The sequence below is a fragment of the Mustela erminea genome, chromosome 11 (assembly GCF_009829155.1).
Source record: "Mustela erminea isolate mMusErm1 chromosome 11, mMusErm1.Pri, whole genome shotgun sequence".
Classification (NCBI taxonomy): Eukaryota; Metazoa; Chordata; class Mammalia; order Carnivora; family Mustelidae; genus Mustela; species Mustela erminea.
Window position 1 is genome coordinate 48,518,748 of NC_045624.1, and position 26,890 is coordinate 48,545,637.

Consider the following 26,890-nt stretch of genomic DNA (forward strand, 5'->3'; position numbering starts at 1 on the left):
ACACACGATTAAGGAGGCCTTACTGAAAGCCTGGCTCTGTCTGGCCTTTTCGTTTTAAAACCCCGCCACCGAAGGCAGGAGGAAACACAGAAGCCCAGAAACGAACGAAAGGATTCGGCACCCGCGGGACTCAGCCCAGTTGTCTGTCTTGGGCCTAGAAAGGCTGAGGCCTTGCCGGCAGTATCCGGACTCTCTCTGGCCCAAGCGAAGGGGCAGCGCGCCCCGCTAGAACCGTTTGGACCTGCGCCGGACAAAACCCAAGCAGGGATGAGCCTGTGGCTTGGGGTCCCAGCCTCAGTGTTCCTTCCCGCGCTCCCGGAACCCTGTCTCCCACTTGGTCTGGGTCATCTCACTTCAGGGCAGGTTTTACTTAAAACGCCATCGCCGTCGGCCGCTCCAGCCGCCGGAGTCTAGACAGACGGCGGCGGCGGCGGCGGGGCCGGGTCTTTCTCTTTGCATCTTGCTCTGTGTCACCCGGGGAACAATTTATTGGTCTAAAGCTGTCTAATTCCGCCTCTTTGATCTCCTGGCTTTCTTGCTTGCTTCGTCTTCCTTTAACTTTTTTAGGTTTTTATATCCTGCCCGAAAGCGATGCTATTTGGAATATTTAATTTTTCTTCCCTACCCGTGTTACAGCCTCCATTCCCCAACTGAGACACGCTATCATCTTGATCCTGCATAAAGAGCATCCCAGGTTATTGCCCCCCCACACAGCCCCTGTGTCCCCAGGGGAAACCAGCAGGCGCCCACCTGCCGGGACAGCCCCCCATCTCTCCACCCACACCCATGGGCAGTCCACTTGGCAGGAACTGGGGCTCCGTTGCATCCGGGTCTGAACCTTCTTGCTGCCTTTTGTGCTCCTGGGACCCCCTGAGAGGGTGCAGTGAGCAGGGGGCGGCCTGGACTTTCTGAAAGTGATGGGAAGTGCTTTGTACACAGGGAACCAAACTCTATAATTTACAGGAGAATTTCCGGGGCAATTCCATTGTGAGGTCGGGTTTATGGTGTGCAATCGAGCTGAGCAGTAAAAGGCATACTGACCTGGCGGATGGGCTTCCAGGGAGGCCTGAGCAGTTTATGAGGCCTTTAGGGGAAGGGTTTGCCCCACCACACTCCAACAAGCAGTGGGCAGCATGGGCTCCGGCTGGTCCAACCCTGCGTAGGGGTTGGAGGCTTGGAAAGGTAAGGTCCAGGCGCTGGGGGCCTAAATGGGAAGGAGGGAAATTATTGTGTTCTGCTGTGAGCCAGCCTTGGATATGTGAAGCCGCTAGAACTGGGTGGTCTTACTAGAGGGGGTCCCCCTATTTGTTTTGGGGGTCTCCAAAAAGAAATGGAGATTCATAGTGGGCTGAAGCCGCCAGGCACCTGGGGTTTCTCTCCTCTCAAACTGGCTCTACCATATGTATTGCTTGCTCCCAAGCACTCAAGACCATGAGGAGCTGGCAGAGGCCCATGGGTGGCCCCGGTAAAGGCTTCCAGAAAAGTCCCAGCACTAGGGGTACCTGGAAGGGTGTAGGGCCTGAGGTTCCTCCAGCCTTGGAGGAAAGAGACTTGGTTCCCCTTGAGCGAGGGGAAACCAGAGGTTGCCAGGAGGAACAAAAGAGTGTCCAGCTATTTCTTAGGCTGCCAGAGGCCAGCCAGGTGCCCAGGAGCGAATGCATAGAGCCTGCCAGGACAGCGGTGTCCAGGAGGCAGGAGGGGAACCCCACGTTAATAAATCTGTTGGCAAATGAGGCTCATTAATAGATAAATATTTCACTGCTTCCTTTAAGGCGGATAAACAGTGTGCCTCCGATTAAGGAAAGGAAGCTGGGAGACGTTGACTTTATTCGAACCACATGGTTCCAGTTTGCGGTGGCGTTCTCGCTGCAGCTGGAAGTGACGCTGCGCCGGCCCCATCTGGATCATAGTCCAACTGGGCCTATTGCCCAGTGGACGTGGCGGAGGGTGGGGCGTGCGGGGGGTACAAGCGGGCAAAGAACCGATTTGCCCGAAGCTGAGACTTGCCCATGGACTGCCGTGGGTCGGGCGGGTGCGCAGAGTGTAGAGACCCTCCCTAGGCTGGGTCAGTAGACAGGACAGGGTTCGGGAGGCCTGCAGGCTTGCTCCAGAGTTCGGTAATAGGCTAAAGGAGGCTGTGCCCGGCCGCCCCGCGCAGCCTCTGCAGGCCAGGCGTCCACGCTGCGGTGAGCTGAGCGCTCGCGCGGAGCCTCGGGGTCCTTTTCCCGCGGGACGCGTCAGGCCAGCCCGGCGCGGGCAGATTCGTTGGCCACATATTTGAGCCTCTTCCCCTTCCATTCTAGGCTGCCGCGGGCCCCGCGGAGCAAGACCACCTGTGAGGGCTGCTGAGATTGGCGGAGGCGGTCATGTGGGCGGTCACGTGCTGCGGCGAGCTCCGTCCAAAAGAAAATGGGGTTTGGTGTAAATCTGGGGGTGTAATGTTATCATATATCACGCTACCTCGTAAAACCGACACTGAAAGCTGCCGGACAACAAATCACAGGTCAAAATTATGAGTTCTTCGTATTATGTGAATGCGCTTTTTAGCAAATATACGGCGGGGGCTTCTCTGTTCCAAAATGCCGAGCCGACTTCTTGCTCCTTTGCGCCCAACTCGCAGAGAAGCGGCTACGGGGCGGGCGCCGGCGCCTTCGCTTCCACCGTACCGGGCTTGTACAATGTCAACAGCCCCCTCTATCAGAGCCCCTTCGCGTCCGGGTACGGCCTGGGTGCCGACGCCTACGGCAACCTGCCCTGCGCCTCCTACGACCAAAACATCCCCGGGCTCTGCGGTGACCTCGCCAAAGGCGCTTGCGACAAGGCGGACGAAGGCGCGCTGCACGGCCCGGCGGAGGCCAATTTCCGCATCTACCCCTGGATGCGGTCTTCAGGTAGGCGAGGCAGCTAGGCTGGCGGGGTGGGTAGGCGAGCGGGCGGACGGGCAGCGGGGAGCGCCCGGCTGGGGAGCGCGGAGCGCGGAGAGAGGCGACTGCGAGCCGACGGCCCCGTGACTCCTGGCGGCGCTGCCTTTCTGGTTTTAATTAGAGTCAAGGCGCCATAGCGTGGAGAGCCCGTAGCATTGTATGTAAATGAGGCTCATAAAACTTTTTATGACCCAATTAATGGGTTAGATCCTCGTAAATTTATTTAACTCCATTTGCCTTGGAATTTTAACATTTTGTTCGCTATTCTGACTTTCTCCCTCTTTCTCTCTCCCTTTCTTCTCTCGCTCCCTCCTCCTTTTCCTTTCGGCCTGGCTTTTCTTTTTCAAAAGCAGGGAGAGCCAAACCCTTCATCAGGGCCCCTCTTACGCCCCTGTGCCAGGGGCCAGTTAAAGGAGGGGTGGGGAACGAGAGCGGGGGCAGGGGGTCGGAGTGCCCCTGGAAGGTCCGGCTATGGGGGCGCGGTCTGCTAGGAAGGAAAGGCGCCCCTGGAGTGCGGACCGCCCGAGGGTCACCCACTTGCCTAGCAAGGGGCGGGGGAAGCGGCCCAGCTCGCCTTTGAATGGCAAAAGCGCAGCGTCTCCCACTTGCCCACACTCTATATTTACAATTTCCCTTTGTCAGGGGGAAGCAGGACATTGTGGAAGCCTAGCCGGCTGGAAAGGACGGTTGTAAAGTTGGGATTCTGCGCCTTTCCTCCTCACAGAGCTGCCTGCGCTCTGGCACCGCAGTTGGGGTCTTCCGCTAACACTCCTGCTCCTCCCCCAGCCCCTTTCGGGGGGCGCGGGTGGAGGGGGGACGCGCGCCCGGGTCAGCGCTGGGAGAAAGGTGCGGGCTCTGGGACGGCGGCCTGGCTAATGCGCTGTCCTGTGTCTCTGTTGGTTTATCTGTCCATGTGTCCATGTGTCCTGTCTGCTCCCAGGGCCCGACAGGAAGCGGGGCCGCCAGACCTATACGCGCTACCAGACGCTGGAGCTGGAGAAGGAGTTCCACTTCAACCGCTACCTGACGCGGCGCCGCCGCATCGAGATCGCCCACGCGCTCTGCCTCACCGAGCGCCAGATCAAGATCTGGTTCCAGAACCGCCGCATGAAATGGAAGAAAGAGCATAAAGATGAGGGTCCGGCCACCGCAGCCCCTGAGGGCGCCGTGCCCGCCGCCGCCGCCGCCACCGCCGCCGCCGCCGCCGCCACCGACAAGGCCGACGATGAGGACGAAGACGAAGAAGATGACGACGAAGAGGAGGAGGAATGAGGGGCCAAGTCGGGGCCCTGGCTGCACCAGACAGTCGAGAAAAGCGTCTTTAGAGACTCATTGATTTTATTTACAAAAGTGGAAAAAATAAAAAGAAAACGTAAAAAAAAAAAAAAAAAAAAACAGTCCCCAACCTGCACCCATCTGCCCCACGACCCACTCCAGCTCCCATCTTTTCTGGACCGAGCAGCCGCCTAGACTGGGTCCCCTTGGGGCTCTCTCTGCCCCCAAGGATCCCCAGCAGACACCCTCCCTAACCCCAGTCCGACCAGCTCTGCGCTGGCACGGCTAAAATACTACCTAGCACAGGCCTCGGCCAGAGGCACCCCAAACTACCTATGGGCCCATCCCCAGTAGGCCTCCACTCCCAGGAAGCCCAGACATGTCCCAACACTGGCAGACACCCAGCACCTCCCCCATACCGCAAAGGACCTGATTCTCTCAGTACTACCTACTCTCCCAAACTACCTATTTTGTGCTCACTGGCTTGCCTGCTACCTAGTCCCGGCCCCTTCCTCCGCCAGGCCCCTCCTGCTTCTGCCTGGCAGCCTTTGGGGTCCCTGAGGCTGCGTGGAGAAGGGCTGGGGTCCGGGGACCAGGGTATTGGCTTCTATTTAAATTGAAAAATAATATATTTATTCCAAAGCATTCTAAGTGCTGCAACCTAGAATCCCTCCTTCTCTGGCCTGGGCACCCCAAGTTCAGGCCCATTACCCCTACTTCTGGAGGGGAGCATTCCCAAGCTAGCTGCAGATCTCTGGGTTAGCTTCTGCTTAGTAGGACTACAGAGATGCTCCCAGCCTTCCTGCACCTTCCCTGGTCCCTGTGTCCTACTGTCTAGCCATGTTGAATATGTACACCCTGACTTTTCCTACAATAGCAAATATTGTATATTTGAACAAGATTTTTTTTTTTTGTCATTTATATAGTCTTGGAGCTCATTTGTAAGGCAATGTCTTGACTTGGGAAGGATGTGTTGATGGGGTGACTTTGTAGCATGGTGTGTTGTCTTGAGCTAACTTTATAGCTGGTGGAGAGGGCTGATGCCCCTCCCAATGCCCTTCATCTCTTGTGTTGTCCTACGTCCCCCTTGTCCCTGTAGGTTCTAGCTTGGGGTTCCAGGAATGGGAAGGCACACTTCCTGTCTTGCCCAGCTAACCGTGTTTTATGTAACAGAAAAATAAAGATGCTTGGTGACAAAAAAATGTGGACTGCTTTATACAGGGTGCGAAGGGGTGCGAGGGGGAGCTGGGAAAGAGAGGTAAGCCTGGCTGGGGTTAGCCTAGCCAGGGTTTGCTATGTCTGGAAGCCCACAGAGGTTTGGGGGAAGCAAAACTGGAAGGACAAATAGGGTCCAAGTGTCGAGTGTCCATATATTGGTCTAAATGTGTGTCAAGTCCCTTTTTGTGTGGATTCTAAGGTGTGGATTTTTATAGGTATGTGTATACCTCTTTTTTTAATATGTGTATTTTATGTATGTGTGTATTACTGCACAAGTCAGTGATTTTATGTAATTCTGTGTCCAAAATTGAGAGCATGTGTTTCTGGTGTAAATAGATGCACTCATTTGTGCCCATAACTGGGTGTGTGCATTTCTGTGTGTCCATGATTGCATATGTGCAGTTCTCAGGATATTTTCATCTTGGTTTTGTGTGTGTGTGTGTGTGTGTGTGTGTGTGTGCAAAACATCTTCCACATCTCTTGAAAACGGAATCTTCGATGGATACATTATATTCCAAGAATCTCCCTTAAAAAGCAAAAAACAAAACAAAACAAAACACCTCTACAAATTCCATGAGCGAACCCAAAATCCACCCTTCCCTCTAAGGCTGTGGGGTGGGCTTGGAAAGGGGTATTACCCTTGCCAGTGATCCCGAATTTTCCATGAGTCCTGAAAACGGCCCCATGCTAGGAGGGGGGATTCAGGGCCTCTGACGCAGCCCCCCTCCCACCCGCATTCAGGCAAAGCGAGGGCCTCTGGGCGCAGCACTGCAACTGAGGAGTATGGGAAGGGCAGGGGTCCGCACACGCGGGCTGCAGAGCCTTGGCGGGGGTGTCCGGGTGCGGGGAAGGTGGAGGGTCTGGGTAGGGGAGAGGGACAATAGGGACAGCGCAGAGTAGTCTGAGCTCTGCAGGCGAAGACCTGGACTCCCGTCTCCTGCCTAGGTTGGGCCCGCTTCTTATTGCTCTTTTAATAAAACCTGGCCCAACTGGGTTTGTAAAACCTGCGGCCCCAAGTCCGGGCGGCCTCGGTGGTAAGATGGCGCCGGTGTAAGAGCTGCCTCCTCTTAGTGATGGGGAAAGGGTCATAAATCCGTTGTTGTTTATGAAAATTTACAACTTTGCAATACAACTTTATGAGTTGTTCGGCCCTTCCATTGGCCGCTGTCGGTCATGTGGATGGGAACCGTGAACATGAACTTTTTTATAATTTCCCTTGCGAGAATAGAGCCGCATTCTTTTGCTCCGCTCCGTCCTGCCTGCTTCGGAGCTCTGCCTTCCAGACGGGCTTGGCTGCGCTTTGTCCGGCGATGGCGAGCGAGACGAGGCCCTGGCCCGGCCCGGCCCGGCCGCTCCCGCTGGACGTGGGGCGCGTCCAGTTCCAGGCGCCGCCGCCGCCGCTTTGCAACTCGCAACCTGGCTAATTTCCGCGTCCTCTGGCACCAGGAAGGAGGACGATTCGTCTCCCGCGCTGCCCAAGCGACAGCTGTCAGAGGGGTAGGAGCTTCTGGGAGCCGCCATCTGAAGGTGAGACATGTGGGGAGACATGAGCAAAGGTGGTGAGATGGCAGGCGGCGCCGGCGGCGGTGGGAGAGGGCACCCAGGGCGGCTTTGAAGACCCTCGCCCACACTCACCGTTCACACTTGCCCCCTCCATCACGCGCATGCACACACACACACACGAACACGCGCGCGCGCGCACACACACACACACACACACACACTCCCTTTCTCTCTCCTCTCCCTGGTTCACCATGGCAGTAAATGCCAGCCTTCCTTCCGTGGCACAGCGTCCTGGCATGGGGTGGGAGCACTATGGTCTCTCTCTCCTCTTCCCCAGCGACCTTGCCTGGCCCCCAAAAGAAGTGGCCCTGCACTCGGCGTTCCCTACCAGCCTCTCTGGTTTGGATTTTCTTTTTTTTTTTTCTTTTCTTTTCTTTTTTTTTTTTTTAAATTCATGACCCAGTTGGCTCGACTGAATTCCCCAACAACTGGAGACAGCTCCCGATCTGGGGAGGTGGGAAGAGGTGAGGGCAAAGTGAATTAATTAACTGACATGCGTTTTACTGGTATCAACACAACACCTTCTGTTCCAAGGGAATCGGTTTCTGGAGAGAAAGAATGAGGGAAAAAAGCAAACAAAAACTTACTAATTCAGCCAGGTTCCTCTGCTGATTGTCTGCTTGCCTTCACGCGGTTTTCCGATGACAGGGGTGTCTGAAGCGCGGGGAGAGGGACTAGGTGCGTGGGTGGAACTCTGTGTTGGAGGAGAGGATGGGGTTAATTGGCTGGGTGTTGCTTGGCGGGAAGTTTCGGTTCAGAGAACGTAGTGGTGTTATTGAGTGTGGCAGGGGCCGCAGCTAAGGTTGAAGGAAGGACGCAAACCGAGTCTGGGCGATAGGGGGACCCCCCACCCACCTCGGCGCAGCCGGCTGGCGACCGCAAGCCCCACTTTCCGCGAGCCGGAAGAGGGACAGTGGAGCCGCCGCGTTGAAGGCACGGAGGGTGCCGTGGGCGTTGGCTTTCTGTGGTGCGGTGGCACAGATCGCGGGTTGGCCTGGGTGCCCCTCGGCCAGATTTGCCCCAGGAGCTTCCCGGGACTGCGACCAGAAACAATCCAGAGGCTCTGGGCTCGAGTTCTTTTTGTTTGTTTTGTGGCTTCGGTTGCTGTTTTCTCACCTTAAGAGAGTACCTTGCTATGCATTAGAAAATTCGGAAGGGGCTGTGGACGTTTGGGACGGCCGCGCGCGCTGTGGGTGCGCTCGGGGCGGATAAAGCGGCGCATTTGCGTCTCAGGGCCGCGGGCTGCCTGACTGCGGCTGCCGCGGGCAGATTATTTATTGCGACCGCGCCGGGCGCTCGCTGCTGCCACGCTGTGGCCGTCGCCGGGACCGACGCCAGCCGCAGCCCCGCGTCGTGCAGCCTGGCGCGACTGCTGCGCGGGCCCCTCGGAGATTCCCAAGCAGGCCGAGGAGAGGGGGGCAAGGGAGGACTCGAGGGGCGGCCTCCCACGGCCTGTCGGGAACCTCCCCCGCCTTGGCCACCTCTGACAAGAGCTGGACGCCCGACTAGACTCGGGTCCTCCCCCACCCCCAGCGCCATGGAGACTGGTTGCACAGGCGGCCTGGCACGTCATGGCTGCTTCTGTCCAAACTGCGCGTCCCAAGGCGCCCCCCGGGGCGCACGCTGGTGCGGGGAAGGCGCCCGCTTCGGGATTTTGAAATCGGAGAGACCACTCCTGGTCCTGAGGCCTGCAGGCCTGGCTGGCCCTGAGGAGGACTGACTATGGCAAGAAAGGCGGGCTTTGGCGTCAGGCGAGGGCCTGTGACAGGCAGAGGCCGCACCTGTGCGCTGTGGGCTCTGTCCTGGGCTACAGATCCAGAGGCCCTCAAGGTCCCCCCCACACACCGGCAGGCCGCCCCCCAGGCTGGCGGAGGTCGAGTGGGCAGCCCAGGGAAAGGGCAGACTGTGGGGCCCTGCACGCCATCCAGTCCCCTTTGAAGAGCAGCTGAAAGGTAAGTGGACTTTCTCTGTGGCTTTGACCTAGAAGAGAGTCCTAGTAGCCATTCTCACTATCCCAGGAGAGGCTCCCTCCAATGTCTGGGGCTCCTATTCTTGCCTGAGTGTGTCTATGTCTCTCGCTCGCTGTCTCTCTCTCTCTCTCTCTCTCTCTCTCTATATATATATATATATAGGCACCTAATGCTGGTTGGAGAAATAAATTGGGTCATCGCCAACATAAGATGTACCAGCCTTGGCTAACACATAGAGATTTCTATTTATTTATTTTTTTAAATCTCAGAGCCTGTAGAAGCTAGAAATATAATGTTTTTTGGCTCTTAGCTGAGAAATCAAATTCTGTCATTGTCTGGGTTAATTATTAGATAAAAAATCCAAGTCAAACCATAACAAATAATAACCGTGGTATATGGAATAAACTGCCATCAGTCCCAGTACTGTGTGAAACCTGGAGGTATAACACAGAAATTATAAATGTAAGCATTTATCAACATCTCCGAACAGTTATTTTTGTCTTGAACAACAATCATTTGTTTGAAATCACTGTCATCTAATGGTCTTGTTTAAGAAACAATAACTCAAACATGATTTTCTTTGGACATAGCTTTCAAAAAATAGTTCCCTTTAGAATTTTTAACTGAGTTTTCATTTTCAGCTATCCTGTCCATTCTCTGAGGAAATTCCAGGGGAATGTTACATTCTATCCTCTCCTGCCAGGCCCTTCTTTATATATATATGCAAAGGGGAAACTTCCCTAGCTTGGATTGGTTGGGGCACAGGCAGAAGGCTTCTGGGTCCAGCCCCCATCGGGTGGGCAGAAGCCATTTTCAGGGGTGCTTGCTAGGTTCTGTGGAAGCCACCAGTAACCCAGTCCTTTCCCAGTTTTCTCCTTTTGAGGGAAGTGAGGGCAGGGGAAAAAATCAAAAAGCAGGGAAGAGATTAAGGAAGTTGTCGGCAGATTCCTAGGAGGGCATTTCTACCCCCCCCCCAAGTCCTGAACCCCATGAGCCTGCATTGACCAGAGTTTTACAGATCTTACAAACATCCTCTGGAAATTCAACCAAATTGTATAAATAGTCTTTTTTCAGCCTCCACAGAATTGAGGATTTTAAACCTAATTCAAGGATTTTACAAGCCCAACAAATACAGTTGTAAAAATGCCATTGGAAAGATATCACATTTTACAAAATGAGATTGATCAATGTGCTGTAAAAGTCAACTATCTCGAAGGCACACCTTTCAAGCAAGGAAAAGCAACCCAGGACAAGCTTTTCTCGTCCTGTCTGGGGAAGGCCAGGCCTGGGACCACGGTAAAAAGCAATGCAAGCGGTTCCTGGAGCCCTTGAAACAGCTATTCCTGGTATTAAAGCAACTGCAGGCGGCAGGCCCCCAACAGTCCCAGGAAAGGCATGGAAAAGGGTACACTCCAGCAAAGAGCGCGCTGTGGGGAGGCCCCCCAACCAAGCACATCAGTGATCTCACAGCCTTGGGACATCCCAGGTGCCCTCTATGCCTGGCAGGGCAGGGACCTTGGGTCGCTGTGCCTCTGAAATGAGGACAGAGATTCCGCATCTGGATCTGTCTCAGCTCTGAGCAGTCCGGGTGTCGGGAGGGAGAGTCCCAAGTGCTGGGAGAGGGGAGCAGGTCCCATGGCTGGCTTTGGAGCTTAGTCTCAAGGTCACTCCTCTGTAGGTCCCTTTCTTGTTGAAACCAGTGGTTTCTGGCCTCTCAGTTCCTGGGTTCAAAGATGGGACCCGGACGCACAGCTTGTGGGGTGCTTTGAGGCCACGCAATCGCTGGCCATTGGAGGGGAGCCCGTGGGAACTTAAAGGAGACGTGTTGTCTGTGGGAGGATGGGGCCAGTGGGGGAAGACGTTAGGCCCATCCTGGTCAGCTGGAGGTGAGCCTTCCGCACCCAGCGGCAGCGAGGCCCAGGCCCTTGGTGGGTGTGGGGAAGGAGAGCAAGAAGGGATGCACCGATTCCTAAGGTGCAGGAGTGAGGAGCAGGGCGTGAAGGCCTGGTTTCTCAGACCCCCTTATTCAACTCCGGAACGCACACCCACCGGTAGGGGGGTGCAGAGGGAGGGGCAAACTCAGGGCCCCGGCGCAAGGGCAGGCCGACGGGGAGCAAAGCCTTCGTTGTCACCGCCCCTCCGGGCGCGGGGCTGTCAGGTTTCCTGTTTGGAAAGAAAAACCGGCAAAATCGAACTAGGCAAGAAGGGGAGGAGGAAGGAGCGGGTCTGGCGGGGGCCTTTGGTGCGGCCCGGACTCTCGTGCCCCTACCCCGGCCTGATTCGCACGTCCCTATCCGGGCTGTGCCCGCCGCTGGCGTTCGGGAGGAGAGCCGGGCCGGCTGGCTGTGCGCGCCCATTAATCTGCCGGGCGGGCGGCGGGCGGCGGGTGGCGGGCGGCGGGCGGGCGGGCTGGGGGCTGTTTGTAACTTTGCTGCCTCGGTCGCCGCGGTCCCCGGGGAGCGGGCTCCAGCGCTCGCTCCCATTGGCCGCCGCCGCGTCAGCTGGTGCGATTTGCTGCTGTCGCTTTTGGCGTTCGGCCATCCAGAAACAAACCAGTTCGATGACTACTAATAGTTATAGCCAGATGTACTAATACACAACAAATCACAGTCCTGCAGAGGGGCGCGCAAATGAGTTCCTATTTTGTGAATCCCACTTTCCCCGGGAGCCTGCCCAGCGGCCAGGACTCCTTCTTGGGCCAGCTGCCCCTCTACCCGGCCGGCTATGACGCGCTGAGGCCCTTCCCGGCCTCGTACGGGGCGTCGAGCCTCCCGGACAAGACGTACACCTCACCTTGTTTCTACCAACAGTCCAACTCGGTCCTGGCCTGCAACCGGGCGTCCTACGAGTACGGGGCCTCGTGCTTCTATTCTGATAAGGACCTCAGTGGCGCCTCGCCCTCGGGCAGTGGCAAGCAGAGGGGCCCCGGGGACTACCTGCACTTTTCTCCCGAGCAGCAGTACAAACCCGACAGCAGCAGCGTGCCGGGCAAAGCCCTCCATGACGAAGGCACCGACCGGAAGTACACGAGTCCTGTTTACCCCTGGATGCAGCGGATGAACTCCTGCGTGGGTAAGGCATTTCCCTGCAGCCCCCCCAAGAGCGTGGAGGGAGAGGGGGAAAAGGGCAGGGAAAGGAGGAAGGAAGGAGGAGACAGGGAAAGCAGAAAAAGGAAATAGAAAGAAAGGAGGAAAGAATGAACAAAGTTTCCTGGCTTTATAAAAAAGAGATTAAAACAACAACAACAACAACAAAACCCAACCCATTCCCAGTGAGGCAATCAAGCTGTGGCAGAGTGAGGGCACCGCACTAGTAGCCATGTAAGGTGACACCTTAGGGGATGGAGAGGGGTCACTGCCACTCTAGGTGAGACTCTGTGACAGGGGCAACCTGAACAGAGAGCTAGGCTGGATGGGAGGGAGTGCCTGCCCACACTTCCCCCTGGTAACACCCTGCTCAGATCCCCAAGCAGAGATGGCCTTCTGCACCCAGCACTAATAACTCCCCTTCACCCCCCAACCCTTCTCCTTTCTGCTTTTCAGAAACCCATATAGATAGAGGCTCTCACTTGGCTTCTTCTAGTGTCTCCCTAAAGCCTTGGAGGGCCACATCTCCAGCCTCAGGATTTTTTCTTTCTCCTCCCTCCCCTCCTCCCCCTTCCACTCAACTGCTCACTCTTAGCCAACTTCTGCCTCCTTTTGAGGACCTGCCTGAGTCTCATACACCCAGCTTGGGGGAGCCCCCCCACCCATGGGCTCCTTTGGCTTCAGAACAGATAGCCCATCACAGTCCTACATTTCCAGAAACCCCAGATGGCCCATAGCTCCATCCCTTTGCCTCTGTTTTCCAAAAATTCGACAGAGAATCCTTGGAGCAGGGCAGAACCTAATGCAGAATTTTTAACTGATAGTGTTTTGCTTTAAGATCCACTTGTTTGTTGTTGTTGTTGTTGTTTTTCCAAGGGAGCTCTGCATTTTTCAGAAGGGCCATATAATTTGGGGGGAGTTTGCAAAGATTTGAGAGGGCTGACCATTTTTCATCATTAAAAAAAAAAAAAAAAAACCCACCAAAACCCATGTCGAGTCCTGACACGTCTGGCCACAGTAACACCTTCACAGGGATCGGTGTGTGAATTCCAAGTGTCCATCCTATTCACAGGGTTCCACACCCATCACTTCAAGACACACACCCTACACTCCCACAAAAACACAACTCAGGTACCCTGAATTAAGAATGCTCATTCTTTCTTCTGCTTGTAATGATTTTCTTACAGAGCAGATTTTCCCAAAAACAATAACTTCTCACTCCAGACTGTTTTAGGTGGAAAACATCTCGCTTGGTATGAAATAATCTTCTCCCATCCTACCGGCTTTTGGCCTTAGACATAGCGAAAAGAGGCTGGAGTGGAGGCGGGTGGTTTCCAGTTTAGAGGCCGGGGGCGCGGGGCGCGGGTCTGCCTGGTTCGGCTGCTGGGATCCTGGCTCACCCGCGCCCGGCCTTTTCTGCCCGCAGGTGCTGTGTATGGGAGTCACGGGCGCCGAGGCCGCCAGACCTATACACGCTACCAGACGCTGGAGCTGGAGAAGGAGTTCCACTTCAACCGCTACCTGACGCGGCGCCGCCGCATCGAGATCGCCAACGCGCTCTGCCTCACCGAGCGCCAGATCAAGATCTGGTTCCAGAACCGCCGCATGAAGTGGAAAAAGGAAAATAAACTCATCAATTCCACACAGCCCAGCGGGGAGGACGCTGAGGCAAAGGCGGGCGAGTAAACGCCTGGGCAGGGACCAGGCCAGCGCCGCAACCTCCCTCGGCTTTGCCCCTTTGCCTTCGCCTGCTCCCCAACTTTTCTCCCCCGCCTGCTCCCATCCGGGGGGCTTCTGCAGCTTCAGGGGAGCAGGAGCTTTTCAAACGCCTGAGCATTTATTTCTTACCAAAAAAAAAAAAAAAAAATCTACACACAGCCAATCCCAGCAGTGGAGCGAGGCGCACTGCACATACAGTCCCGCTCTCCAAGGCTGCCCTAGTCGGCTCCGGATCCCAGGGCGCTCCCCGATTTCGTCCCCGGCTCTTGTGCCAGCGCCTTTGCGTGCCCCTGAGCTCGGGACGCGGGGTTGCTGGAGAGGAAAGAACCTGGGTCGAGCCCTTTTTGGTGTCTGGGCGTTTCCGCCTCGGTCCCTCGCCACCAAGTCGCGGAGGTCACCACAGAATCGACTCAGGCCACTGGAAAGAGGGGGCCTAAAGGCTGGGGCCCCAGCACTACCGTGGCATCCCAGGCCGCTCCTAGACAGGAAGAAGCGTGAGGAACAAAGGGGACCCTGAGACAGCCTCCTCTCTCGGCCCCGCGCGCAACCGTCCGTGGAAGAGAAGCCGCCTCAGCCGAGCCGACCTAACCTGGGCGCGAGCGGAACTTTACAGCCCCCGGAGAGACTGGGCTCCCGAAGGCTCCAGCTCCGGATCCCGGATCCCCGCCTCCGATAGTGCCTGCGCTTCTACCACAGTGGCTTTCAGGACCTAAGGAGGCGGCTCAGGACCCTGGGAACGGCAAAAGTCCTGGTTTCCAAATGTGCCAGGGGTGCCTGCGACGCTCAGCCTCCAGCGGGAAGTACTCCCCAGGCCTTTCGGCTGTGTTTGTGATTTACTTTCGTCTTTCAGGACCCGGGAAAATATCTACGAAGATACTAGGCACTGCCACGAAATGTTTCCATTAGCACCCTCATCTTACTCCTGGAGGTGTAAGCCAGACCCTAATAATTCGGCCCAAGGATCCCCAGCCTCCCAGCAGCTCCTGTGGCTGCGGGGAGTCTGGGCCCACTCGGTGGGTTCAGCGAGAACCCTCCGACTTGGGGCCCGGCTGCCTCGAGGAAAGGGACCTGGTGGGGAAGATTCTCCAGATTGGATACTTAAAGCAAATCAAATAGCGAACTAATGACACGAAAACCATATTTACACGAAAGAAAAATCGACTCCGGTTATAAAAGTGTATGGAATCTGACCTCGCCTCGGAGAAACACTACACAAAAGCTATCTTTAATAGACGCCTGTCATTTAAGAGCGGCAGGGACGCTGTCCCTCATGCACTCACAGAAAAACAGAGCCGTAATTGTAGCTGCTGCTGCGGGCAGGATTTATTTCTCCAATTGGCTAAATGGCCTCCCCCCTTCCCCGAAGGTGATATCTGTATTTTCAAATTTCAGAGCTGCCGGCACGACGGGCAGAACCGACCCCAACCTCGACACAAAAATAAGAGGGGCTGCACAGCGGGGAAATAAAGTTGTTGTAAATAAAATCCAAGTCACCATCTCCCCCCCAATCCTCTGCATCCTCGCCGGGCGCGCGATCGGCAGCTGACGGCCTCACAATTGGTACATCCTAATGGAACTGCGAGGGAAATGCAATAATTTTGCCATAATGGGCTGTAACCTCAATTCGACCCCGGCCTTTGCAGCCCTGGGTCGGAAGCGGAGCGATGCGCCCTGCCTCCAGCGGGTGGCGCTCGAGTCCGACTGAACGGCGGCGGCGGGTGGCGGGCACGCGCCGGGGGCGCGCGCGCCACCCCTCTCGCCTCCACCCAACTCCCCCATTAGTGCACGAGTTTACCTCTAGAGGTCATCAGGCAGGATTTACGACTGGACAACAAAAGCACGTGATTCGAAGTCGTACCCCATATTTGGGTGCCTACGTAGGAGGGAACCAAGTACATGTCCCAGTCATTTCCATAATTCATCATAAATTGTGCAAGGGTGCTATAGACGCACAAACGACCGCGAGCCACAAATCAAGCACACATATCAAAAAACAAATGAGCTCTTATTTTGTAAACTCATTTTGCGGTCGCTATCCAAATGGCCCGGACTACCAGTTGCATAATTATGGAGATCATAGTTCCGTGAGCGAGCAATTCAGGGACTCGGCGAGCATGCACTCCGGCAGGTACGGCTACGGCTACAATGGCATGGATCTCAGCGTCGGCCGCTCAGGCTCCGGCCACTTTGGCTCCGGGGAGCGCGCCCGCAGCTACGCGGCCGGCGCCAGCGCGGCGCCTGCCGAGCCCAGGTACAGCCAGCCGGCCACGTCCACGCACTCGCCTCCGCCCGACCCGCTGCCCTGCTCCGCCGTGGCCCCCTCGCCCGGCAGCGACAGCCACCACGGCGGGAAAAACTCCCTGGGCAACTCCAGCGGCGCCTCGGCCAACGCCGGCAGCACCCACATCAGCAGCAGAGAGGGGGTTGGCACGGCGTCCGGAGCCGAGGAGGACGCCCCCGCCAGCAGCGAGCAGGCGGGCGCGCAGAGCGAACCGAGCCCGGCGCCGCCCGCCCAACCCCAGATCTACCCCTGGATGCGCAAGCTGCACATAAGTCATGGTAAAGCCAGCCTTTTTCTAAATCCACGCGGCCGCGGGGGCGCGGCTCTCGGTCCCCCTTCTCTCCTTTACCGCCTTCTCTCCCCATCTCTCCCCTGGTCTTGGCTCTCCCAGCCCTGTGGAGTCTCTCCCCGCCGTTCTCCTTCCCCTGCCTTTCTCCTTCCACCTTCTCTTCTCTGCAGTGCCCAACGCTCGCAAGTGGGGGCGGGGGGGTGGTGGGGAGGAGAAGGGCCGTTGGCCAGGCAAATCTAGATGTTGGAACGGGGGGAAAGGAAAAATCCCATATCGAACCCCAGCGCCTTGGAACGCGCTCCCGGGTCAGGCCAGCCGAGCAGGGCGCAGAGAGGTAGAGGATGGCAGTAGGGGCCGTGAATCGGGCTTGTCAGGGTGGATAATTTATGAGGAGGGCTACGCTGGGGAAACAGCGTTACTAATTAGAGTCCCCGAAAAGGGGCTTGGGGGGGGTGAATAATCGAGGCGAGAACCGGCGGGATTCTGAAGTTTGGGAGCAGAAGGGACAGCAGGAAAGGGGAAGAAAAAGAAAGAGGCGCCCCAAGCGTGCAGGCTGGAACAGAAGGCGGCTCGCGGGGCTGGAACTTTAAGGGAGGATGACCTGGAGGCCACTTGGGCGCTTAGGGAAGGGCCTTGCTTCTGTGGGTTTCTGAGAGGTGGGCTGCCTGGGAGGGCTGTGCCCCGCCTCGGGACTCCAGGGGCAGGGCCAGAGGGCAGGAGAGGGGTGAAGGAAAGCCGGGCGATCCTCCGGGACGCGGCTCCAGCCTCAGATGGGCCGATTGTTCCCAGAGTCCAAATTGTATTGTTTTCTCTCTAGAAAGGAAGAGGGAAGGAAATTCGGGAGGGGTGGGCGTGCTAGGAGAGAGGACTTGTTGAGCTTTCCCCCCTGTTCCTGCTCAGGACCCTGGCTCGACTTGGGTAACCGGGGGCTGAGGAGTTCGTGGCTAAATCGCTGACTTTTCTGTTGCAGACAACATAGGCGGCCCGGAAGGCAAAAGGGCCCGGACGGCCTACACGCGCTACCAGACCCTGGAGCTGGAGAAGGAGTTCCACTTCAACCGCTACCTGACCCGCCGAAGAAGGATTGAAATAGCACATGCTCTTTGCCTCTCTGAGAGACAAATTAAAATCTGGTTCCAAAACCGGAGAATGAAGTGGAAAAAAGATAATAAGCTGAAAAGCATGAGCATGGCGGCGGCGGGAGGGGCCTTCCGCCCCTGAGTATTTGAGCGTTTAAAGTACTGAGCAGTATTAGCGGATCCCGCGTAGTGTCAGTACTAAGGTGACTTTCTGAAACTCCCTTGTGTTCCTTCTGTGAAGAAGCCCTGTTCTCGTTGCCCTAATTCATCTTTTAATCATGAGCCTGTTTATTGCCATTATAGCGCTTGTATAAGTAGATCTGCTTTCTGTTCATCTCTTTGTCCTGAATGGCTTTGTCTTGAAAAAAAAAATAGATGTTTTAACTTATTTATATGAAGCAAGCTGTGTTACTTGAAGTAACTATAACAAAAAAGAGAAAAAAAACACACAAAAAAGTCCCCCTTCAACCTCGTTTAGTGCCAATGTTGTGTGTTGCACTCCAGTTGTTTAACTGTGCATGTGAGTGGAAGTGTTCCTGTCTCAACAGCTCCAAGCTGTTAAAGATATTTTTATTCAAACTACCTATATTCCTTGTGTAATTAATGCTGTTGTAGAGGTGACTTGATGAGACACAACTTAACTTGTTTGACGTGTAGTGACTAGTGGCTCTGTGACGAAAACTGTGACTCCGAGCGGTGTGTCCCTGCGTGCCTTTGTAGGACCCTTTGCACGAACTCTGGAAGTGGCTCTCATAAGCGCAGCTTCAGTGATGTATGTTTTTGTGAACAAAGTTACAAATATTGTCCGAGTCTGGCTGTTTAAGCAAACTGTGATCAGCTTTTTTTTTTTTTTTTTTTTTTTGTATTTGTTTTTAAGGAAAAAATACTGACTGGAAACAAAAACAAAAAAATAAACTTTCTATTGTAAGTTCTCTTGGTCTGGTTTGTGCCAAAACAGCAAGCGGCTCTTTCTGCTCTTGTGTCTGTCTAGTGCTGGAAGGCAGTGAGTCTGAGGCTACCTGAGCAGCCTGCCTGTGCAAGGAGGCCTCAGACCAACACCCTGACCCGCGACCTTACTAACTCTGACCCATCAGAGTTCAGGGCAGAAGGTGGAAAAGCTGTAGGTGGTTCCAAAGCCTGAGTCCAACCTACCCATCTCTGAGGAAACCAAGCTAACTTGCTGGGTACCAGGAAAGAAAAAAAAAAAGAAAGAAAGAAAAGAGAAAAAAAAGAAAAAGGAAAGAAAAGAGGAAGACAGAGAAAGGAGCACAAGCACAGGGCTTTGTTAGCTGCCCTCAGGGCCCACACAGAGGATGACTCTTTCCTAAGGTCATCCTAGGCCTCCACTTGCTGAAGAGGCTGCTGCGCCGGGCTGTGGCTCCCAGACCCTCTGCCCCTAACCCACCCAGGCACCCCTTCCCCTTCCTCACCCTGAGCTCAGTTGGCTTCTTTTGCTACAATTAATTTGCTACAAATGGAAGGTACTTACCCCATCCTAGCTCGAATGGGAAACTCCTCAGAGCAGCTAAAGTGCAACTAGAGATTTGCACATTTACCGACTGCTTACACTGATGCCGTCTTTCCTTTTAAAAGTTATAAAACAGTAAACTTTATAAGCCCCAGTTCCGGCTATATGACATTTGGGTGCCAAATGAATAGGGTTTTGTCTATGAATTAGATCGTAAAATCATCCATAGCACAGACAGATCGGCTCACTGGCTATAAAACGTCACGTGGGGCCATTAAAGTAAGTTTTATGGTTTTGGGGAGTTGACATCCAACATTATATACCACATAACATATAATCTCACTGACGCTGGACTCCATTTGACTCTTTTGCAGGCTACGTGTGCCGCCTGGTCATTCAAATTGTCAATTTTAGGTCCAGAAGTGTCCAAACCACAAGTTCTCAAAACTCTCTGAAAAATGGCTCCCTCCGAGTTAAGGTAAGCTCGCCTCCTGAGCGCTTTCAAGTTTATTTGTACTCTGGAAACTTTCTTCCTCCATCTCTCTCTCTCTCTCTCTCTCTCTCTCTCTCTCTCTGGTTCAATAACTCTGAGGTTGCCTCTGAATTCAAAAGGGCAGAGCCCACTTCTCCTCTGCCCACATTAGCAGCGCCGGGAGCCAGCTCTGCGGAGGCACCCCGGTGAAAAGCGCCTGTGGCCGCCGCGTCCCCAGGCCTAACTTTAATTGCTGCACAACCGCGAATGTTAATGACTTCCGCTGCTCTCGCCGGCGTGCAAAAGATGATTTTTGTGTGCGAATGGGCCTGTGTGCGGAGCCTTGGCAAGGCCAAGACCCCCATTCCGGGGGCTGGCGGGGCTGGCTCGTCGGGGGGCAGAGGGGCCCTAGGGTGGGGGCTGGGAGACAGTGGGGCGCCGGCCACGGGCGCCGAGGGCCGCGCTGCGCTGAGGAGTGCTCGGAGTTTGAAAGAAAGGCCCAGGCAGGGCCGAGGCGGACTCTGGCGGGATTCCTTACGGGGCTGTGGCAATATGTCTTCGCGGGCCGAGGTCATTTGGCAGCCCTGAATTGAGGCGGCTGCCTTCGGGGCCGAGTTTCAGGCCGGCTCTCAGAGAGCCGGAGGGTGGCAGAGGCCGGCGAGGCGCGGGCCGCACCTTCAGGCTGGGCCCCTGGGTGGCCAGGCCGAGCCCAGGACTGTGGGGACTGCGGGTCCCCACCTGGGGGGGAGGGGAAGAGCTCGACCCCCTCCCCGCCCCCGCCCCCCCCCCAACCCGGGACCAGGCCCTGAACCTTGTTTGCCTGCACGTTCTTTTTATTTCGGTGGGACTGTTCTCACCCGCCTGTGAGTCTGAAGCAATAAACTTTATGGCCGGATTTAACTTTAGTCTTTGAATCCCCAGGCTAAATGAAAGGAGTTAAAGGCTTTCTTTTCTTCCGCCTTCCCTTTCTTCTCCCTCTCTTCTTTCCTTTTCCTCTCCTCCTTTGTAGAATTAAGACCTGCAGGCACAGGGCGCTCAAAAGGCAACTTAGGGGTCCCCCTAGGTAACACTAAAGATTAGAGAAATTCACTTCCCCTCAACATACAGACAAATTCTGTCTTCCAAACTGCGCCCTAAAGTTTTGGGGGAAGTCTAGGTGTCTTCAATGCCCAACTTAAAAGTCCCCAGAGCCATTAGGTTGTTTTTCCTGACACCTCATAAAGGATAGTTTAGGGAAGAAATTGGTCGTTTGTCAGTAGGAGATTTCCGCCTTTCTTTTGTTAGCTGCTCTTTCTGTTTGATCCCAGGAAATTTACATAATCTATGATTTCCAAAACAGTTCCCAATATTGCACCAACAGTGAAGTAAGGTGAAATAATTTTTTTCCTGGGTCCAGTTCCAACTTGGCCTCAGCCACCACCCCCTCTGGCCCAAAGCCTCATATTCTTCAGTGGCAAAGTGACTGGGGATGCTGTGGCCTGTGCAGGGGTCTTTCTCTGGATGGGTACCCACCAGAGACTTAGCAGATTCCCCAACTCAGCCTGAAGAATTAAGCCAAATTCTCCAGCTCAGAAGTGAAATTTAAAAATAGAAACTTCTGTCTCCAAATGCTTTTCTCCTTAGGAGCCGGATAGTTTTCTGCAAGTGCTAATTGGTAATGATATTTGCTAATGGCTTAAAGTGAAAAAAAAATTAAGGTATAGTTTGGGAATTTCAACAAACTTTATTGTGCAGAGGCCACTTAAACTCAGCGTAAGTCCCACAGTTGGTCCCCAAAGTCAGAGGTCCAAAAAACAAAACTGGGAAGTTTTTTTAAAAAATCAAAACCCTCCCACAAGTCCCAGTTCTCTGACATAGTGGCAAGGCAAATCCCTGAAGTCACCCTGCGTGACCTGTTAAAGTACTGGTATTTCAGCACTCAGGAAGATATGTCCGCATCTTAGTGGGAACCAGAATATAAACTCTCTTTGGGTTCTCTTTTGTCATTTTGGTGTCTGTGAGAATTCTGGAGTTTTTGTTTTGCTGCTCTGACTTTTGAGTTCTTTACTGGAAAATATTGGGTTAAGTTTTTATTTTAGTTACTCATTTGGTGATCTTGCTTGAGTGATTTCTTGGTGACTAAAATTAGTAGCAGAAAAAAAGAGCCATAGGGCTCTGGCAGGTTCATTTGAGTAACTTGCCCAAAAGGAAGCGTCCACATCACCTCCACCTCCGTGGCCACATCCCACCCTGGGTGGGGAATGGGCAGAAAAGCTGTTAGACCGATATCCAGTATTACCTACTGTAGGGAATCTTTCCTGTGAATTGAAAAAAAAAATGCAGGCTATATATACTGTCAACTTGCTTATTTCTGTCTGTTGTAATCTTCATAAAAGTTCAGAGTTCTTAAGAGGGCAGATTAAGTCACAAGGAGTTAAATGACTTTTTAAAAATACAGCATTCAGTCAGACCTATGTGAGCGTTATTGGAGAAATTTTTTTCTTCTTATTTTCATAGGAAGCATAATAGGGAGGATGGCTGGTTTTCTGCTTATTTTGTAGATAAGTTATTTCTTCTTGTGCCTTCTTTGGTGTTGTTTTGCAGAGGAACTTACTTAGGAAAAAAATCTCTGTCATTAAGGGCTTTATGAAGACATCCAGCCTCAGCCGGTGGCAGAAGTGTCTGTCTGTGCTCCTCATCTTGTAAAAGGAGAAGGTGTCCTGTATGTGCAGGGCCTTGTTTGTTTCTACAAGCCGCAGAGGCAATATTTCCTGAACTATAAATATAATAGGAAGCTTCTGGTCACACTTACTTAGGGGTTTGTTAGGGTTTCCATGGTCTAATTTCACAACATTATGCCGAGATTCCTTTTCTCCAGCTCTTTCGCCTGCTTCATTGTTGGCGGCTTTGGGAGAGCGGGACAGAATTTTCTACCAGAAATAGAGTCATGTTTATTTGTTGAGATGTGAAGAGTATTATATCCAAACAATTAGTGAGGGGGAGAGCAAATTACATCCTGAAAGATGGGATGTTAAAGAGGAAAACAATCCTTTTAGCTTAAAAGATGCCCTTCAAAGCCTCTCCCCTGCCTTAGCTCGGAGTCTGAGGTTTGCCCACCATGGAGAGTGCAGAACGTTGTGGGCTCCATCCCCTTGGCTTCTAAGGCAGAATTTCTTTCTAGTCAATGACAAAACTATAAACGGGGCTTCCAGACAAGGCTGAGGGGGTCAGCCGAGGTTCCCACCCACAGAGGAGAGGGGAACCACAGTCCTGGCCATTCTAAACCCCAGAACTCCTAGATCTGCCTAGGTCTGTTTTGTTTGGTGTTTTTCACAAAGAAAGCTGTCCTTCTTCCACCAGGTCCCCTCCCCACAAACCGGTCTTTTCAATAATAATATTTGTTATGAAGGTTATTGGGTAATTATTGCGATTTTGTGAAGCAGCCCTTGCTGGAGGTGAAGTCTGTCATCGCCTAACAAATGACGCCCGTGCAGTTCACTGCCGGGTTAAGTAAATGCAGAGAAGATAAATCTGCACACCCTAGGAATCGCCAGCAGAGCACGCTTTAGTACAAGTTCACAGTCAACTCGCCTGCCTGGGCCAGCTCTCCCAACAATTAAGGCTGCATCTTTATTTTTAAATAAAGAAAAAAAAATGTCTCCAACTCCTACTGCCTGCTTTCTCCCTGTTTTCTTTTTTCTTTCACTTTTTTTTTTTGAGGTTTCACCCTCCTATTCCAAATTCTCCTTGTAAATGTGATGATGAGTGATTTTGAAAATAATCTCCCTCATATTTAAGTGCTGACAAAAAGAGGTAGGAGGCTGATTTGACAGGAAACCCAGTCACAAACACCCCAAAATATCCAATTCACCCCCTTACTCCCAAGGACAGTGACAGAAGCAGGGTGTCCCTGAGATCCTGGGGGGCCCCTTCCTCCTGAAGGAAGAGGCACAGCTTTGTGTATCTTTGCGGCTAGTGCGTTGCAACTGCGGGTCAAAAAGTTGAGGGTCAAAAGTTTATGTTGTGCAGCACTCTTAGTCATCTGCCCAGACAGAGTTTGATGTCAATGTTAGAGCTGCGATCTTGACTATCAGCACAAAAGATAAAATGGCTCGGAGTGACGCGTGTATCATGGTATGGACTCCAGGTGAACCCTAGTGGTTGAATGACCTCAATTACGGAGGAAAGGATAGAAAATTCCTCTTTTCAAGAGTAATACATGCTGTATTTCATCTTGAATTATCGCTCCCATTCTGAGGGAATAGCAGCAGGTAAATAGGCATGGATTACTGAAACACCAACACCTTAGATGCTGGAGAACCAGAAGTCTGTGAGTTTGCCACAAAATTAAAAAGCTCAAAACAAAACTCATCAGTGGACCTTTAAAAACTAATATAGCAAGTTTTCAGGGTCTCAACATATCTTCAGAGGCAAGAGAACTAGGCAGGACACTTCCTTTATTTGAAAATTGCTATTTTGATTGGACAGTTTCTTTTTCTTTTTCATACATATAATGATCCCTCAAGTGCGTGAGAACAAGGGCAGGCACAGGCACTTCTCGCAAAATGTCTTCTTTGCAATTTTCAAACACAGAATGGTTTTTCTGAAACCTCCACCCACTAAATGCAAGAGTTCTCAGAGCTGGGAAGGGAAGGAAGGAAGTGGAAATGCTCCCGAAAGGGCAGGATTGTTCCCCCCTCCACCAGGGAGAAAATGCATATTGGTATGATGAAAATGTTCCTGTTGTTGGAAATTTTTCATTATGTTTCTTGTTACCCCTATACCGTATATAAGAGAAACGCTACAATCTATAAGGGATAACTAAAATGAAAAGAATATGCTATTTGAACAGGAAAATGGAATCCACAAATGCCAGGCCACTTTCTTAAGACCACCGTGAGGGACTTCTCTTCTTCTGAAAATACTCTTTAAAAATACATTTGGAATAAAAACTAAGGAGAGGGGAAGCAAGTTCAGGAGGAAGGGTGGGAGTGTAGAAAAGAAAGGGGTAGTGTGTTAAGGAAGCCAACTGGAACCATGCCTCATGTGTGAATTGCAACTGGAGAACTAAACAATATTTTATTTTTCATGCACCTATATTAGCTGTAAATGTTGGTGCCTTTAGAATCTGTTTTCTGGAGGGACATATTGTCCTTTTCTATGCATTGATCTTCAAGTAATCAGAGTAGGAAAACAGGAGAGAAAAATGAAATTTTTTTCTACGTTTTCCCTTTTAACTTTAGAGATGAGTTAATTCAGCTACTCAGAATGTGGACTCTTGCAGGGATATTTAAGATCATCCCAGTATATTCTGGTTGATTGGATTTGCTGGTGCCAGGTACGTTTAATGGTAATGTAAATATTTCCTAAGCACCGCCTTCAAGGAAGCCATCAGATTGCTTCCACTGTGCAATGTGTAAAGTTTTCACTCTGGCCAAGAGCTTGAAGCCAGATGGGGGTGTGCCAGATGAAAACAAAAAAAAGGAAACAACCGTGGTGGTTACTGTTATAGCAATGAACACTTCACCACATCTGGGCTAGCGAAATGAAGAAAACTGAAACCCCCTCTATTACTCACCAAGACAATTATGTGTCTCTTCAAGAAGACCTTGTTATTGTGGTATTGGTTAAAAGCGTGCCACACCTTAGAAACATGTCAACTTCAATAAGCATAGACACCCCTTCACCAGCTTTAAAGTTGTTTTGTTTTGTTTTAAAGTACCTGCAGAAGTTATTGCTTTTGGAGTACCCACCTTTTTTATTTGGAGGAGTTTTATCTTTAGGCCCCTCACACAATTCAGTTTAAAATTCATGTTTAATCCAGATACATATTTCAATCCTTATGTGTGGGTTGAGTGCACTATTGTAAACTACTACAAGGAAAGTGCCCCTTGGTGGAATGGCTGATAGAGTGTTGCTTCTCTAAAATCATATGCCTACTGTAGATCTCAGGAAGTCCTCAAATGCCACCATCAGGCATTTTGAAATAGAGCTATTACCGTGTGCGCTCCAAAGACTTGCTTCAGACAGAGAACAGTCTGGAGAACACTCGCTCTAAAGAACAAAGGACAAATACAGTCAATACATTCCATAACGTTTACATTTCCTTTGCTTTTCCCCTTGGTTTTCCCTGAGAAGGAGTGACCTGGGCAAAGCACTCTGCTCTCTAAAAGACACTGTATAGACCTTTTAGAAGCGCAAAGTCCAAGGCCGAGGTGAACTTCAGGTCAGCGCGTCTAACAAATATGAAAATGTCGGCTAGTGAAGGGCGCGCCTTGTGATTTAACAAAGACTGTCAATGTGTAAGATTAATAAGAAACAAAATGCGCACGGTGTCACTGTTCGGTCACTTTGAAACTTGGGACAGGGTTGCATTCAAGAGGGAAGGCTGTTCCAAATATATTCAAAATGATTCAAATCAGATTCAAACGAGGCTGCAGACACTGCCTCCCTCTTGCCCTCCCTCTCCCTTAGACTCCCTTCGCTCTCCTTTTCCATCTGGGATTCGAGGACATGATGAAAAGTTATTTCACTTAATGGGATTTTAAGAAAGCTTTTGTTGGGAATATATGTTATCTCTGCACGTGGAAATGAGCAAATGCGCTCACCAGTTTCCCAAGAAAAGGATAACGCTTTCACCCTGCTAGGGACTGGAGCCAGTTGGTGTGCGAAGATTAGCACGCTCCCTCTCTGCTCGATTTCAGGGCATCCCATCTTTTCTCCGGCGAGACGCTGCTGGTAAACTTCAGTTTATTTATTAATCAAGTTAGTCTCTTCCTGGCTTTGCTTTGGTGTGTTGGATCTTATGTAAAGGCAAGAGGTTTGGTTTTTTTAAAGCGTTTTTCAGAAGATTATTTGATTCCATGGAATGATGCTATGGCTTGCAAAGAGAGATTGTGGAAGGATCAGAAAAGGTACTGAGATTGTTTATTACAGCCATAAATCTTGCAGTAAAATGTCAAAATGTCGGTGTGTGAGATAACACTTGGTGGTCCTGGCTCCGTTTGTGTTTATGATAGGAACCACAAAGACAAGTTACAGGCCTTGGGGGATTCTGTGTAAGCCCATCTTCCAAAAGTAATAGAACCACATGAAACACAGGCACAGTTAACTCGTTTAGGTTAACCATATACAAAACAGTGCCTGTGTCTCGTTAATACTTTAAAAATAGAAACGCAGTAGAAGGTTCTGAGGCTAAACAACATGAATTTTGTGTTTTAGTGTCTGTAAATAATATTAAACAGATGTAGTTAAGACCCTAGTACTCAAGGCTGATGACATGAGGATGGCAAAATTTCCTTGTCATGTTTTTTTTTCTTTCCCTGAAGCTTAGGAAGCCACGTTTTGTAAATTACATTATGTATGTATATATTGTTCATATAAAATAATATATAAAATATGATGCACATATTTTTTTCTTGTTGTAGAGAAATAACTGATTTAGTTAGCTATATCACAGGCTAGATTTCCCCCCAACTCTAGAGAGGATGTCTAAAGATTACGCTCAGTGTTGATTTCTGTCTGTGGCTCAGATTTCATTTTTTAAAAAATTTCAGGGTGCCCCTTG

The 26,890-nt window shown here is 52.0% G+C and overlaps 3 protein-coding genes across 8 annotated transcripts; all 3 read left to right on the forward strand.

Annotated features, from left to right (window-relative positions):
* Positions 1 to 2,011: 2,011 nt before the first annotated feature.
* On the forward strand, positions 2,012 to 5,401 carry HOXA7 (homeobox A7). 3 transcript variants are annotated; one of them, XM_032303948.1, is made up of 3 exons: positions 2,021 to 2,186; positions 2,304 to 2,891; positions 3,865 to 5,401. In XM_032303948.1, the coding sequence occupies exons 2-3, from the start codon at positions 2,513 to 2,515 to the stop codon at positions 4,194 to 4,196; spliced, it is 711 nt and encodes a 236-aa protein (XP_032159839.1). In that variant the 5' UTR covers positions 2,021 to 2,186; positions 2,304 to 2,512; the 3' UTR covers positions 4,197 to 5,401. The 3 variants fall into 3 exon arrangements, with proteins under 3 accessions (XP_032159840.1, XP_032159841.1, XP_032159839.1); XM_032303949.1 differs by lacking the exon at positions 3,865 to 5,401 and adding an exon at positions 3,275 to 3,858 and having other exon boundaries at positions 2,012 to 2,891; XM_032303950.1 differs by lacking the exon at positions 3,865 to 5,401 and adding an exon at positions 3,278 to 3,858 and having other exon boundaries at positions 2,012 to 2,891.
* A 1,096-nt stretch (positions 5,402 to 6,497) lies between these two features.
* Positions 6,498 to 15,036, forward strand: HOXA6 (homeobox A6). Of its 3 annotated transcripts, none has more exons than XM_032303944.1 (3): positions 6,498 to 6,944; positions 11,761 to 12,022; positions 13,463 to 15,036. In XM_032303944.1, the coding sequence occupies exons 1-3, from the start codon at positions 6,591 to 6,593 to the stop codon at positions 13,720 to 13,722; spliced, it is 876 nt and encodes a 291-aa protein (XP_032159835.1). In that variant the 5' UTR covers positions 6,498 to 6,590; the 3' UTR covers positions 13,723 to 15,036. The 3 variants fall into 3 exon arrangements, with proteins under 3 accessions (XP_032159835.1, XP_032159836.1, XP_032159838.1); XM_032303945.1 differs by having other exon boundaries at positions 6,580 to 6,944; positions 11,908 to 12,022; XM_032303947.1 differs by lacking the exon at positions 6,498 to 6,944 and having other exon boundaries at positions 8,939 to 12,022.
* Positions 13,763 to 26,864, forward strand: HOXA5 (homeobox A5). 2 transcript variants are annotated; one of them, XR_004276656.1, is made up of 3 exons: positions 13,763 to 16,314; positions 17,296 to 17,607; positions 19,247 to 26,864. XR_004276656.1 is itself a non-coding variant. In XM_032303939.1 (2 exons), the coding sequence occupies exons 1-2, from the start codon at positions 15,420 to 15,422 to the stop codon at positions 17,544 to 17,546; spliced, it is 1,146 nt and encodes a 381-aa protein (XP_032159830.1). In that variant the 5' UTR covers positions 13,763 to 15,419; the 3' UTR covers positions 17,547 to 17,851. The 2 variants fall into 2 exon arrangements, 1 of the variants encoding a protein (XP_032159830.1); XM_032303939.1 differs by lacking the exon at positions 19,247 to 26,864 and having other exon boundaries at positions 17,296 to 17,851.
* The last annotated feature ends 26 nt before the right edge of the window (positions 26,865 to 26,890 follow it).